The sequence below is a fragment of the Mobula birostris genome, chromosome 7 (genome assembly GCF_030028105.1).
Source record: "Mobula birostris isolate sMobBir1 chromosome 7, sMobBir1.hap1, whole genome shotgun sequence".
Taxonomy (NCBI): domain Eukaryota; kingdom Metazoa; phylum Chordata; class Chondrichthyes; order Myliobatiformes; family Myliobatidae; genus Mobula; species Mobula birostris.
The window spans coordinates 8023516-8037064 of record NC_092376.1 but is presented as its reverse complement, the minus strand read 5'-3'; the positions used below and the strand labels follow the sequence as shown (position 1 = coordinate 8037064).

General features: G+C 40.2%; 1 protein-coding gene across 2 annotated transcripts in view; it reads right to left on the bottom strand.

Moving 5' to 3' along the window:
* The window catches only part of uvrag (UV radiation resistance associated gene), a 438674-nt gene that overhangs the window by 193999 nt on the left and 231126 nt on the right, over positions 1–13549 (bottom strand). For both annotated transcript variants that reach the window (XM_072262586.1, XM_072262587.1), the window contains exon 12: positions 12779–12944. In XM_072262586.1, coding sequence (XP_072118687.1) covers positions 12779–12944 — 166 coding nt within the window. The remainder of the gene's footprint in view (positions 1–12778; positions 12945–13549) is intronic.

Below are 13549 nucleotides of genomic sequence, written 5' to 3'. Positions count from 1 at the left end.
AATGAGCCCCATCTTTTCTCAGAATCAAATAAAGGTTCAAAGGTTCAGCTTCTAATTTTCTCCAAACTAAGGCATAGCATCACTTGAGAGAACCATTGCGACAAAGTGGGAGCTGATGTATCCTTCCACTTCAACAAAATGGCCCTCCTAGCTATCAATGTAACAAATGCAATAACATGTTGGTCAGACACAGAAATACCATGAATATTTTGAGGAATTATTCCAAAAAGCACAGTTAATTTATTAGGTTGTAAATTAATTTAAAGTGCTTTAGAAATTGTTGAAAAAACCGACTTCCACTACTGTTCCAATATAGAACAAGACCAAAACATGTGTCAGTGTAGCTATCTCAGTTTTACATCTATCACAATGACTATCAACATTAGAAAAGATTTTAGAAAGTCTCTCCTTTGTCAAATGATAACGATGTATAATTTTAAATTGAATCAATGAATGGCTAGCACAAATTGAAGAAGAGTTAACCAATTTCAAAATCCGCATCCAATCCTCCGTCATAAATTAAGTTCCTTTCCCCAATCCTGTTTAATCATAGATAAAGGACGCTTATCCCATTGTAATAATAAATTATAAATTCTTCCAATAGAACCCTTAATCAAAGGATCCATACTCATAATAGTATCTAACAGGTCAGCCTCCAATATGTAAGGAAAATTACTTAAATATTTTTGTAAAAAATGTCTAACTTGAAGGTATTGCAGAAAGTGTGAGTATGAAGCTCACATTTCTTTCCCATTCTGCAAAACTGAACCTCTTGACTATGTCTGCATGCTTTTATGCATTATGTTGCTGACACATGATTAGCTGATTAGATATTTGCATTAACAAGCAGGTGTTCAGGTGTACCTAATAAAGTGGTCAGTAAGTGTATATGTTACCATATACTACATTGGGATTCATTTCCTTTCAGGCATTTACAGGAAAATAAAGAAATACAATAGAATTTATGAAAAACCATACATAACAAAGACTGACAAACAATGGGCAAGAAAAGCCAAATTGTGCAAATAATATTAAATAATGCCGAGAACAAGTCTTTAAAAGTGAGTCTATAGATTGTGGAGTCAGTTTAGCAGTGAGGTGAGTGAAGTTATTTACACTGGTTCAGGATAGTAAAGGTGCTATTTGAAGTAACAATTTTCCACACAGAGGAGATGAGTTCATGTTCGAGTAATGCTTCAGAAATTTTTTGAAAAAATATTCCCATCGATAAGGCAGGAGCAGATTTAACGTGCAGAGGAAGGAGCCTTACCGACAGCAGTGTTGGCATGTTTACTTGGAATACGAAACCCAACTTCTGGTTAGCTTGAAACCGCAAAGATTTCTGATCCAGTTATGTAATAGCTTTGCCAAGAAGACATTCTCCTGTAAATTGTTGGTTAGGTGGAGGCCATTCTAAAGAATATATTTTACTTGGAATCCTAATTTTAGCACTCTATTTCAGAAACAGCCTTAGAAGAAAAGTAACTGTTATTTGTTTGTTTTTTCAAATCAGCAAATTCACACAACTGAATGAAATTTCCAAGTTCAGGGTAAATTTATTATCAAAGTATACAACTTTGAGATACTTGCAGACAGCCACAAAGCAAAGAAACACAACAGAAGCCACTAGAAACCTCACACAATAAAGACCAACAAACATCCACTGTGCAAAAAAAACAAATCGTGCAACAATTAAAAAAGTAAACAAAAATACACAGATCATAAACTGCAGAGTCCCCGAAAATGAGTCCGAACCACCAAGCCTGTTTAGCTGTCCAGCTTCACAGTGCTGAACAGACTGGTTTGTGTTCGCTCTGTGGAACAATCACCACACATATTGGGAAATTATTTCACGTTCAAACTACCGCCAGTTTCCACTTCACTAGCATGGAGGAAATAACTGAGGAAAAAAAAACTTTTTGTAACAATACAAACCTTCTTAAGCCTTTCAGGACTCTGAGCATCTCCTGGTGAAATGCAAACTGAATGATCAGCTTACACAAATGTCTTTGTACACATTTTATTTATGGAATTCAACCAAAGCACTAATGTAATGTATGAACAACAGATAAAATTAGAAAGTCTACATTGATTCTTATAATGAGTATTATAATGACTTCTTCCAAAGGCAAAGTACAAATGCTGTCCATAGACGTTTTTAAGTTTAGTGTTTAAGACCGTAAGAGAGGAGCAGAAAAAGGCCATTTGGGTCATCGAGTCTGTGCCACCATTCCATCATGACTGATTTATTATTGGTTATTGGTCTCAATCCCATTTCCTTCCTTCACCCCATAACATTGAATGCCATTACAAATCAAGAATTTATTAACTTTAGCTTTAAATATACCCAATGGCTTGGCCTCCATGGCCATCTGTGGCAATAAGTTCCAGGTTCACCACCTTCTGGCTAAAGAAGGTTCTATATTCTTCCACTACAGAAAACATCCTCTTCATGCCCACTCTATCAAGGCCTTTCAATATTCGATAGGTTTCAGTAACATTCCACACCCCCTCCCAGTTCTTCTAAATTCCAGTATCATTTCCAGGATCATTCTCGTGAACCTTCTCCATTGATTAAAGTTGACTAGTTCCTGGAAATAATTGTGCAAGTATATAAATGTGCTCAGTTTGGATGAGAGAGAGGTGAAGGCTTGTGCCCACTCCTTGTGATTCCTGCCATTTTAAATTCTAATTCAAGACCTAGCTGAGATTCCTTGCTAAATGTTTATTTACTCTGCAATATTGGCACAAAATGCAGCCCATATTCATGAGCCTTGACTATTTCTTTAAACTTATATAGAACATTATAGCACACTACAGGCAGTTTTCCGATCATCCATGTGCTTATCTAAGTGTTTCTTAAATGACCCTAATGTATCTGCCTCTACCAGCACTCCAGTAGGGCGTTCCACTCACCCACCACTCTTGTGGGGAAAAAAATTCTCCAAATAGCTTAAAATCTTGCCCCCTCGTATTAGGTTTCCCTGCATTTTTTGTTAATCATTGAATGTTTCACTTACTTAGAAAATTATGCAAATCTGCTTTGATTATATACTACAATTTGAACAAGCAAGATGAATTTTAGAGGGTACGTGAGGCACTATAGAAGACTGAAATAGGCTGCAGAAAGTTGTGAACTCAGCCAGCTCCATCATGGGTGCCAGCCTCCCCAGCATCCAGGACATCTTCAAAAGGCGATGTCTCAAAAGGGCCATATTCATCATTAAGGACCCCCATCACCCAGGACGTGCCCTCTTCAGAAAGGAGGTACAGAAGTCTGAAGGCACACCCTCAATGAATCAGGAATGGCTTCTTCGCTTCTGCCATCAGATTTCTGAATGGACGTTGAATCCATAAACACTACCTCACTACTGTTTTTTTTCTCTTTTTGCACTATTTACTTAATTTAACATTTTAAATATATATATTTTTGCTATAATTTACAGTTTTCATTATGTATTACAATGTACTGCTGCTGCATAACAACAAATTTCATGACAAATGCCAGTGATATTAAACCTGATTCTGATTTGGATCAAACACAGTCCTACTGAAGGGTCTTGGCCTGAAACATTGACTGTACTTTTTTCCATAGATGCTGCCTGGCCTGAGTTTCTCCAGCTTTTTGTGTGTGTTGCTTGGTTAGATTTCTGAATGGTCCACGAATACTAACTCGTTATCCCTTCTTTGTACTCTGTATTTTTTGTATCATATAGTAAATTTGATGTCTTGCAGCATACTGCTGCCACAAAGCAACAAATTTCATGACATGAGCATACAAGATGATAAGAGGCAAGGTGTAGCAGTTACTTGAAAGCAAACCAGAACCGCTGAGAGACTGAGTCTGGGAGTTGTCACTGTGTGATGCGCTTCCAAATACTGACTTTCAAGTTGAAAAAAAAGTACCTTTGATCCTTGATTATGAAACTGATAAAGATGAATGATCTTATAGCGATAAAATATTAACAAAGCTAAGTAACAAATTAAGAATAATTAGTGTTCAAGTTAGCCTAATTAAGCAGAGATCACAAATACGCAGTTAATAAAAATATATCATTCCCTGGTTGCCTCCCTATCAACTAAACTAAACTAACTCCCACAAAGCTTGAATATGTAATTATACTCACTTGCTTCTACGACTCCCCAACCTACGTCACATTTTATTGTAACCCATAAAAAAACGTGCAGCACAAAATACAATACAGAGAGAAAACAGATACATGTCTTCTGCATGGGGAAACCTAGTGCAGCCATTTCCAAACTGGGAAAACTTGCTGACATTAAAGTGGTGAAAGTGATGGAAAAAGAATGAGGTTAAGATTCTAAGAATTTAGATTGACCATTCAACCAGGCAGAAATACAAATGGAATTTAATCCAAAGAAATGCGAAATATTGTACATTGGTCAATAAAACGTGTATCAGAAACAAGAGTTGATTTATGGTTTGATGTCATATTCAGTGTTGGCAGTCTAGGAATAAACTGATTCGGTCCACTTCTTCTTTGAAAGCCATATAAATCAATAACTTTGGTATGAAGTTCTATTCCATTCGTTGCGTAATGCAAGCGGACTTTGAAATGGGCAGGGAAGTAACAACAGACATGATGCTTTCAGTGTCTAGACATCGTGGCACAGTATTTGAAAGAACCGCTCAAATCCTGTGATATTTAGCCAGAAATGTAGTGGGTAAATCTAGAGGTCATTCCAAGAATGCAAAGAGTGGTGGTAAAAAAGACACTAGGGACATTCAGTGAGATTCTGGTCACTATGCCACTAAAAAGATGCAAATACTTTGGGTGTATTACCAAAGTACAGCAAGTATAAAATATCAATACTCTTGAAGTAGAGGAACTTAATTGGACTGCATAAATTATTAAATGTAGACATGGTAAATACAATATTTTTACAGAAGCAGGAAATTAGGATGTGTGTTTGAAACTGGAGTGGGTTTCATTACGATGGGAATAATCTAAAAAAAAATCACTGTTGTTGTGTTTGCATAGAAAGCTGTAGTTTTTGCAGCTGACAGACACAGTCATGTTAGGAACATTTTGAGGTTGAAGGTTTATATATTTTATTTACTTTGTTTTTTTTTCTTATTGCAAGATTATTTTACTAAATATTTAAAATATAAATAGTTAGCTGCTTCTGCAGCACATACAGGGTTTCTCAAGGGCAAATGGGTAAAGAAGTTCCTAAGAATGGGGGGAGGGGTAAATCTCATTGAAAACTATTGAATATTGATAAGTCTAGATACAGTGGATGTGGGGAGGATGTTTCCTGTAGTGTGGAGTCTAAGACCAGACAACACAGTCTCAGAATAGAGGGACATCCCAATAGAACAGTGATAAGGAGGAACTTGTGGAATTCATTGCCACAGATAGTTGTGGAGGGTGAGGCATTAGAGTACTAAGTCACTGGATCAATCTATACTTTAAATATGCATTGAAATATGCATATTTAAAGCATAGGTTGAATCATTCTTGATTAGTCAGGGTGTCAAAGGTTATAGGGAAAAGGTAGGAGAATGGGGTTGAGAGGGATAATGAGTCTGCCATGATGAAATGGCAGAGCAGACTCGATGGGCTGAATGGCCTGATTCTGCTCCTATGTCTTATAGGTCTGCTACAAAGGTATGGTTATATTCATAAGAAACAAATGAAAAAACTAAACATGAAAAAAGATCATGTCAATCTATTTTAACAGACGTATTTGTGTCATATTTTAACCAGGTCAGGAGGAGAATTCTGATTTTCTTTTTAGTGGCAGTGGAATCACTTGTGCCAATCTGATAGGGAGTCGAATAAAGGTTTAATTCAAAAGAAAGGACGTACTATATCTCAGCATCTCATCTCAGCACTGGAATGTCAACTGGGTTACTTACCAGAACTTGGTAGGCAACTCTACAGTAAGTGCAAGATATGAGTGAATCCATTCTATTTTAACTAAAGCAACATAGAGACAGAGCTGATAAATAAACCTACAGTCATAGAGTTATACAGCACATGAATTTCCTTTGAACCCTCTCCAATGTCAGCACATCCTTTCTTAGATAAGGGGTCTGGCTTGCTACAGTGACCACCCATTGATTTAGCTGATAGATTTAGGATGCTAAAAAAGATTCCGCTATCTTCACATAGCATGAATTAAGTTGAAAGTAAGCTGTCTGTGTTTTAACAAAAGGATCGTTTGATAAAAGACATGCGTTTTCCGGGAGAGATTCCTGTACTTTTTTAACAAAAATTGTGTAGCTTTAGAGACCAATTTGCATGAATTCATGCTCTCTCAAGGACAGCATACCCAATGATACAGCATGAAGGTTAGACAATACGAAATTGCACCAGAAGTTTTAGTCCTTTACAATTTATTCCAGCTGTCAACATATTCCCAGGTGCACTTTGATTTACACACAATTCACTGATTTTTAGTATTGTTCAGCTCAACCATAACTTATTTGAGAGAGCTGCCATTAGATAACTTTTTCACAAATTCGTTTCAGTCAAAATGGTTTTGTTCTATGCTATAAATAAATTCAATACATTGTCTGTTTGATTATTAGTCTGAGTTTTCTTTTTTTAGTACAGCTGCTCATAATTTGCATGCACCTTTCCCCACATTATCTTTATTTGTTACGTATACATCCAAACATACATTAAAATGCATCGTTTGCCTCAAAGCAAATCAGTGAGGATTCGGCTGGGGCAGCCCACAACTCACTCATCCAAACCATACGTCTTTGGAATGTGAAAGGAAACCCATGGGGAGAATGTACAAACTTCTTTTAGACAGAGGTGAGAAGTGAACGTGGATCGTTGATCACTGGCAGCCGCTATACTAGGCGGGAGGAGAAGATGGCAGCGCGACGCAGCTCTCTGGTGAAATGATATTGTATCTGTTAAATAGGGGCCGTGGACAATTCTGATTTGATGGAGACAGATGTGAAAACACAGAGGAACATCCGGAGAAATTTCTGAAACGCCGGTTCGCTGTCGCTGTTTCTGGGCGATCGAGAATCTTCTGGAGGGAAGGCCCCAAAATCCCCAGCTTTGCCTGCTGCTGGCAACTGAGGCTGAGGTCGAATTGTTCGGATAGAGATGGTGCTCGGTACTTGGTGTCAGAGGGCTCATCGGAGGCTCAAAGTTTTCGGATGACTCAGAGTCGGACTGTGGTCGGGCATGGCAGGGAGAGTTTTCTTCCTTCTCCCGTCTGCGTGAGATGTGGGACATTCGAGAGACTTTGAAACTTTTTTACCGTGCCATGGCTTGTTCTTCATCAAGTTATAGTGCGCATGCGCCGGTCGTGCATGCAGCCTGGTACAGCCGTTCCAATCTATTCTTACTTTCTTCTTCTTATTTTTTAATTTACATTATTTTTTTGTATTTTTTTTCTCACGGTAACATGTCGAAGCTGCACTCTCTCTAACATGCTGGTAAAGAGAGTTTTATTTGGGTTTTCTTTAGCGCTGGAAATGGTTACATCCTGACACGCGGGACAGAAGCAAGATCGCATTGTGTACTCCACGGACCAGCAAATACCGGCTGGCTTAGCGAACAGAGCAGCGGACACCCCTGCTGAAATCCGGAGGAAAACACACAGAGGATGCAGAGGAGGATCACAAAGCCGAGGAAAGAGGACCAGGTCGAGACAACAGAGACTTTTGGAGAAGAGTTCAGTGGGTAATACTGTTCCGGCTGACCGGAAGTGCACTGACAGCGGTAAGCGTAAAGGAGTTCGGTGCTTACTGGTCTGGTTAACAGCGGATGGTGCAATCCGGGGCATATTACGATCGAGGAACGTGTTTGCAGACTGGATACTGAACTTTTTACTGTTGGACTTTGGCCACATTCCACTGTGATACAACACTTGGCGGCACGGGAGGTCATTCCTGCCAGTGGCCATCGAACGTGCAGCTCCTCCCGTGGAGGGTCAGACACCCTGAGCCAATAGACTGGTCCTGGACTTATTTTCCATCTGGCATAGTTTGCATTTTGTTGTTTGATTGTTGGGGGTTTTTGTATTGCTATATTTACGCTCTATTCTTGGATGGTGCGGCTGTAAGGAAACTAAATTTCCCTCAGGATTAATAAGGTATATCTATCTATCTATCTAAGTTATGGTATTGTTGCACTGTTGTAACTATATGTTATAATTATGTGGTTTTTGTTAGTTTTCCAGTCTTGGTCTGTCCTGTGTTTTTGTGATATCACACCGGAGGAATATTGCATCATTTCTTAATGCATGCATTACTAAATGACAATAAAAGAGGACTGCCTGTCCTCATAATCTAATAAAGTGATATGCTAACCACTACACTACAGTACAACCCCGGTTCCTAACAACTTGCTTCTTATTGTTCATGTTTCTGTGGAGCCCAACATTTAACACCAGGTGGTTACTACCTAAGCTGTCAGCCAGTTCAACACCTCCACCCACTAACCCATCCCCACTAGGACCTCTCTACCACAACTACATTATCATTTCCTTTCAGAGTCACTAGATATACAGACGCTCCTGTGCCTAGCAACACTTTATTGACATGCAATCAATCTACATATATAAGCTAATCTTAAGTATGTATATATAAATAATCTTGCTCTTTTCTTGCTGCTGCCATCAGGTAGAAGGTACAAGAGCCACAGGACTCATACCACCAGGTTCAAGAACAGTTACTACCCCTCAACCATCAGCCTCTTGAACAAAGGGGGATAACTACACTCAATTGCCCATCCATTGTGGTGTTCCTGCAACCAATGATCTCACCTTAAGGACTCTTTATCTCATGGTCTCGTTATTTATTGCCATTTATTTATATTCGCATTTGCACAGTTTGGGGTCTTCTGCATTCTGGTTGATCTTACATTGATCCCGTTATAGTTACTATTCTATAGGTTTACGGAGTATGCCCACAGGGAAGTGAATCACAGGGTTGTATATGGTGACATATATGTACTTCGATAATAAATTTAATTTGAACTTCGTATTTATTGTTAGCTTCTAGTGATTTTTTTGTGCTGCATTGGATCTGAAGTACCTGGAGCAGCACAGTAGCATAGTAGTTAGCACGATGCTTTACAGAACAGTTGAACCGGGTTCAATTCTCGCTGCTGCCGTAAGGAGTTTGTACGTTATCCCCATTACCATATGAGTTTCCTCTGGCTGCTCCAGTTTCATGTCAAGCATCCAGGGGTTCCATCATCAGCAAGTCCAGATTTTGAGGCCTGGTGGTCACGTGGTTGATGCCAGGGATTGAGGTTCAAGGGTGGAATTGGAATTCTGGAAGTTGAGGCTCGTTGGCCAGAGCCCCGCCTCTGAGAATCTCTGCTAGGGCAGTTGAAGGATCGATAACTATGTGTCCATGTCTTGGGATAAGAGGATTATGAATCTTCGCGAACAGGAGGGAGGAACAGGGCTTGTTTCGCTGCTGTTGTTTTGTCACTTGTGCTCTGTGTTGTTCTGCTGAGCATTGTGGGCATGCTATGTTGGCGCAGGAATGTGTTGTTGACCATTCATCAATGGTATTAGGTTAGGAAACTTAATCAAAACTCGCACTTTATTGTCTCTGCACAAGCAACAATGTGACTATGTTGACCCCGAGCCAACAACTTAGGACATGAATCCTACTGAACCCTTTGTACCAATACTCACTCAGACCACTGAAATACGGGATCCCCCATTGGCCAGATGATTGTTCCTTTCTTCTCAGTAACTGGCACGAGGGTTCTTTCCTTGCAACAGTAGGCTTCCAGAGTTGTCATGCCTTTGCATTTAAGCTCCTTAAATGCACTTCGTTCCTATTGGCTCAAAGTTATCTGACTGACCTATGACATCTTTCCACTGGATGTAGTGCCTTAGGTGACTCTGGTTCAAACCAGGTCATTTAGACACTGGACCAAGATAATGAGATTACTCTACAAACTTGTCATTGTACACAATACACAGCTTATCTGAAGATGCTATCAGTTTAGCAGGTTACAGAAACTCCTTCCATCACCATTGTTCTGATCAGATTATCCCAGAGCAAGAATCAGTTCTCAAGCAGTTCACAAGATGGAGGTTACAGAGCAGCTTCACAAAATGACAGCCTTCATTCCTTCAAACACATGGCAAGAACAAAGACAATTGGTTTCTCTACTTCCACTGTCCTTGACCCATTTGAATTCAATGTTTTCTTCCATATTTTAATTCCTCCATAGCCAACAGTGTAGCAATACCTGTACTGTAGGCTGTCCCCAGAACACCTTTGGATGTGTTGATTGTAAACATATTTCACTGCACATTTCTACATACGCATGATAAATAGACTAATAGGTTTGAATCTTGGTTGGCTATCCTTTCATATCTATTGCCTCTTGGTTTTATTTACCTATATCACGTTAACTCTAAGCCTCCTTTACTGCAGGGAAAACAGACTCAAGCCCTCCAATCCAGGCAACGTCCTTGTGCAGCTATTCTATAACCTTTTAGCTTAAGCACAGCTCTCTTGTAGTGTGGCAATCAGAACTGCACATAATAAGCAGTGTGGCCTAACCAATCGATTGTAGAATTGCCATCAGTCAAGTAATCCAGATATAGATAGCATTTGGCCAAGAGTACCTTTATCACAAAGTATTAAGTGTCCCAATAAAGACTTTGCAAAGTTATGAGTAACATGTCAAGGAATTTTCATTGAAGAAACGGTCAGCTGATACACATACTGTGTTATCAGATTCAGTTCTCATGCCAACTTAAGTTATATTTAACAAAAATATTTGATACCCACGATCACACCAACAATATCATCACCAATATAAATCAGCATTTGAAAAAGGATCTAGTGCTTTCCCAGCGTATACGATGCATAAACTCTTCTTGGGCTTCCAGCTGGGTACAGGTGTTAATTTTAACCGATGTTTCGATGACAAACTGTGCCATCTTCATCAGGGATGATCTAGGGACAATAGTAAAACGCAGCCATCCTGATTTTACCAGGGGACAAAGGAAATGCACTGGACCTGATGTCCTCGGTGAAATACCACAGGAAAGTCCAACAGATTCTGGACAATCCCACCTACATAGTTCTACAGCAGGTTCCCATGGATTCGACTGTGAGGATGACCTCCACTTTACTGAAGAAATCTGGACTGCCAACAGACATAATGCAAGACACTTCCAGCTCAGGTGCCAGTACCACCAAGACTTCACTATTTTTCATTTTCCTGATGAAAGTGATGGTACCGATGCACATTTTTTTTATTGGTGGGGGGGAGGGGGTATCGCTCGCTGCCGCTTACACGCGGGAAGGGAGAGCTGGGGGGGACTTTGGGGTTCTCACGTTTACCTGTTGTTCATTCTTTGGGGCACTTCTCTTTTCTTGTGGATGCTTGCAAAGAAAAAGCATTTCAGGATGTATATCGTATACATATCTCTGACATTAAAGTTGACCTTTGAACCTTTGAAGATAGTGGAACTTGTCATCGAAACATCAGTTAAGATTGACACCCATACCCAGCTAGAAGTCTGAGAAGAGCTTATGCGTCGAATTAGCATTTGTTTAAATCTGCTTTACAATCCAAAATTGAATTACTGATCTTTAGCTAATGCATAGAGGCCTCAATTCAATGTGTATTGGGTAGATTCAGAGAACAAACAAGCACAGAAACAGGCCCTTTGGCCCATCTAGTCCATGCCAAAATATTAATCTGCCTAGTCCCATCAAAATACATCTGGACCATAGACCTCTGGACCCCTCCCACCCATGTACCTACCCAAGTTTCTCTTAGATGTTAAAAAAAGAACACAAATCCACCACTGGCAGCTCGTTCCAGACTTTCACCATCCTCAGTGAAGACTTTAGCACTCATGTTCCCCTTAAAGTTCACTTTTAACCCTTAACCCACGACCCATAATTGTAGTCTCACCCAGCCTCAGTGGAACTAGCCTGCTTGTACTTGCCCTATCTATACCTCTCATAATTTTATATACCTCCTCATTCTCCAATGTTTTACAGCAGGGGTTCCCAACCTGGGGTCCACAGACCCTTCGGTAAATGACAGGGGTCCATGGCATAAAAAAAGTTGGAAAGCCCTGTTCTAGGGAATAAAGTCTGAACCTATTCAACCTTGCCCTCTAACACGGGTCCTCAAGGCCTGGCAACAGCCTTGTAAATGTTCTCTCTATTCTTTCAATCTTATTGATATCTTTCCCCTAGGTATATGACCAGAACTCCACACAATACTTCAAATTGGGCCTCACCACCATCTTACACTACTTCAACATAATATCCCATCTCCTGTACTCAACATATTGATTTATGAAAGCCAATGTGCTAAGTGCTTTCTTTACGACCCTATCTACTTGTGGCATCAATTTCGAGGAAATATGAATTGATATTTCCAGATCACTCTGATCTACCACACTCTTCAGTGCCCTACCATGCACCCTGTAAGTCCTACCTTGGCTTAGCCTCCCAAAGTGTAACACCTCACACCTGTCTGTAGTAAATTGCATCTGCCCTTTTCAGCCCATTTTTCCAGTTGGTTCAGATCCCACTGCAAGCTCTGATAGTCTCCCTCGCTGTCCACTACACCCCCATCTTGGTGTCATCAGCAAATTTGCTGATCCGGTTTACTAAAGATACAAGTTTATGAAGTTCACCAAGTTTCTTCCAGATGTACTGTAGTTGGACAGGATTAAAAATGTACATTCAGCGACATCAGCAGCAGTCTTATCTTTACTGCACAAAGACAACATAAAACTATTTGCATGTTCCTACTCAACTCCCAATGGCAGTTGCACTTACTCTCTCTCCTTCTCAGAAAGCTTGTCGGTGATGTTGTCTTTGACGGACGACCTGGAACCCCTCTGGATGATGGGATACCTGAGCGGCACTTGCAGGAAATAGGAAATCATAAGCACCAGATGTGCCGTGTAACCCAGGGCGACTGCGATGCTCCCTTCATCTTTAGCTTTAAAAAGGGAAAGAAAGCAAAGGTCAAACTACTGCTGGTTAACTGTGCTCAAATAATCACCAGACCACAGATTTACCCAATTTAAAGAATGAAGGATGTTGGTTCTTTCAGAATGAAACAATTTTGGCAACCATAATTCAACATAGGACAGTACAGCACAGTAGAGGCCTGCTGGCCCGTGATGCTGTGCCGACCTTATAGTTTTCCTGTGTCTATGCATCCATTTTTCTATCATCCATGTGCTGTTCTCAGTGTTTCATAAATGGTCTTCAAAATACTTCCCTTTCTTCATGGTCCACTGTTCCCTCCTAACAGATCCTTTCTTCTTGAGCCCTTTACCTCTTCCACCTTTCGCCTCCCAGCTTCTCATTTCCTCTCCCCCCTCCCCCTCACCTACCACCTGCCAGCTTGTACTCATCTGGCTTCTTTCCTTTCCTGTCCTGTCCTGATGAAGGGCCTCCACCCACTGTTTATTCCTCTTCACAGATGCTGCCTGACCTGCTGAGTTTCTCCAGCATTTTGTGTGTTGCTTTGGATTTCCAGCATCTGGAGAATCTTGTGTTCAAAATGCACCATTTGCAATTAGTGGGATTGATCAAAAA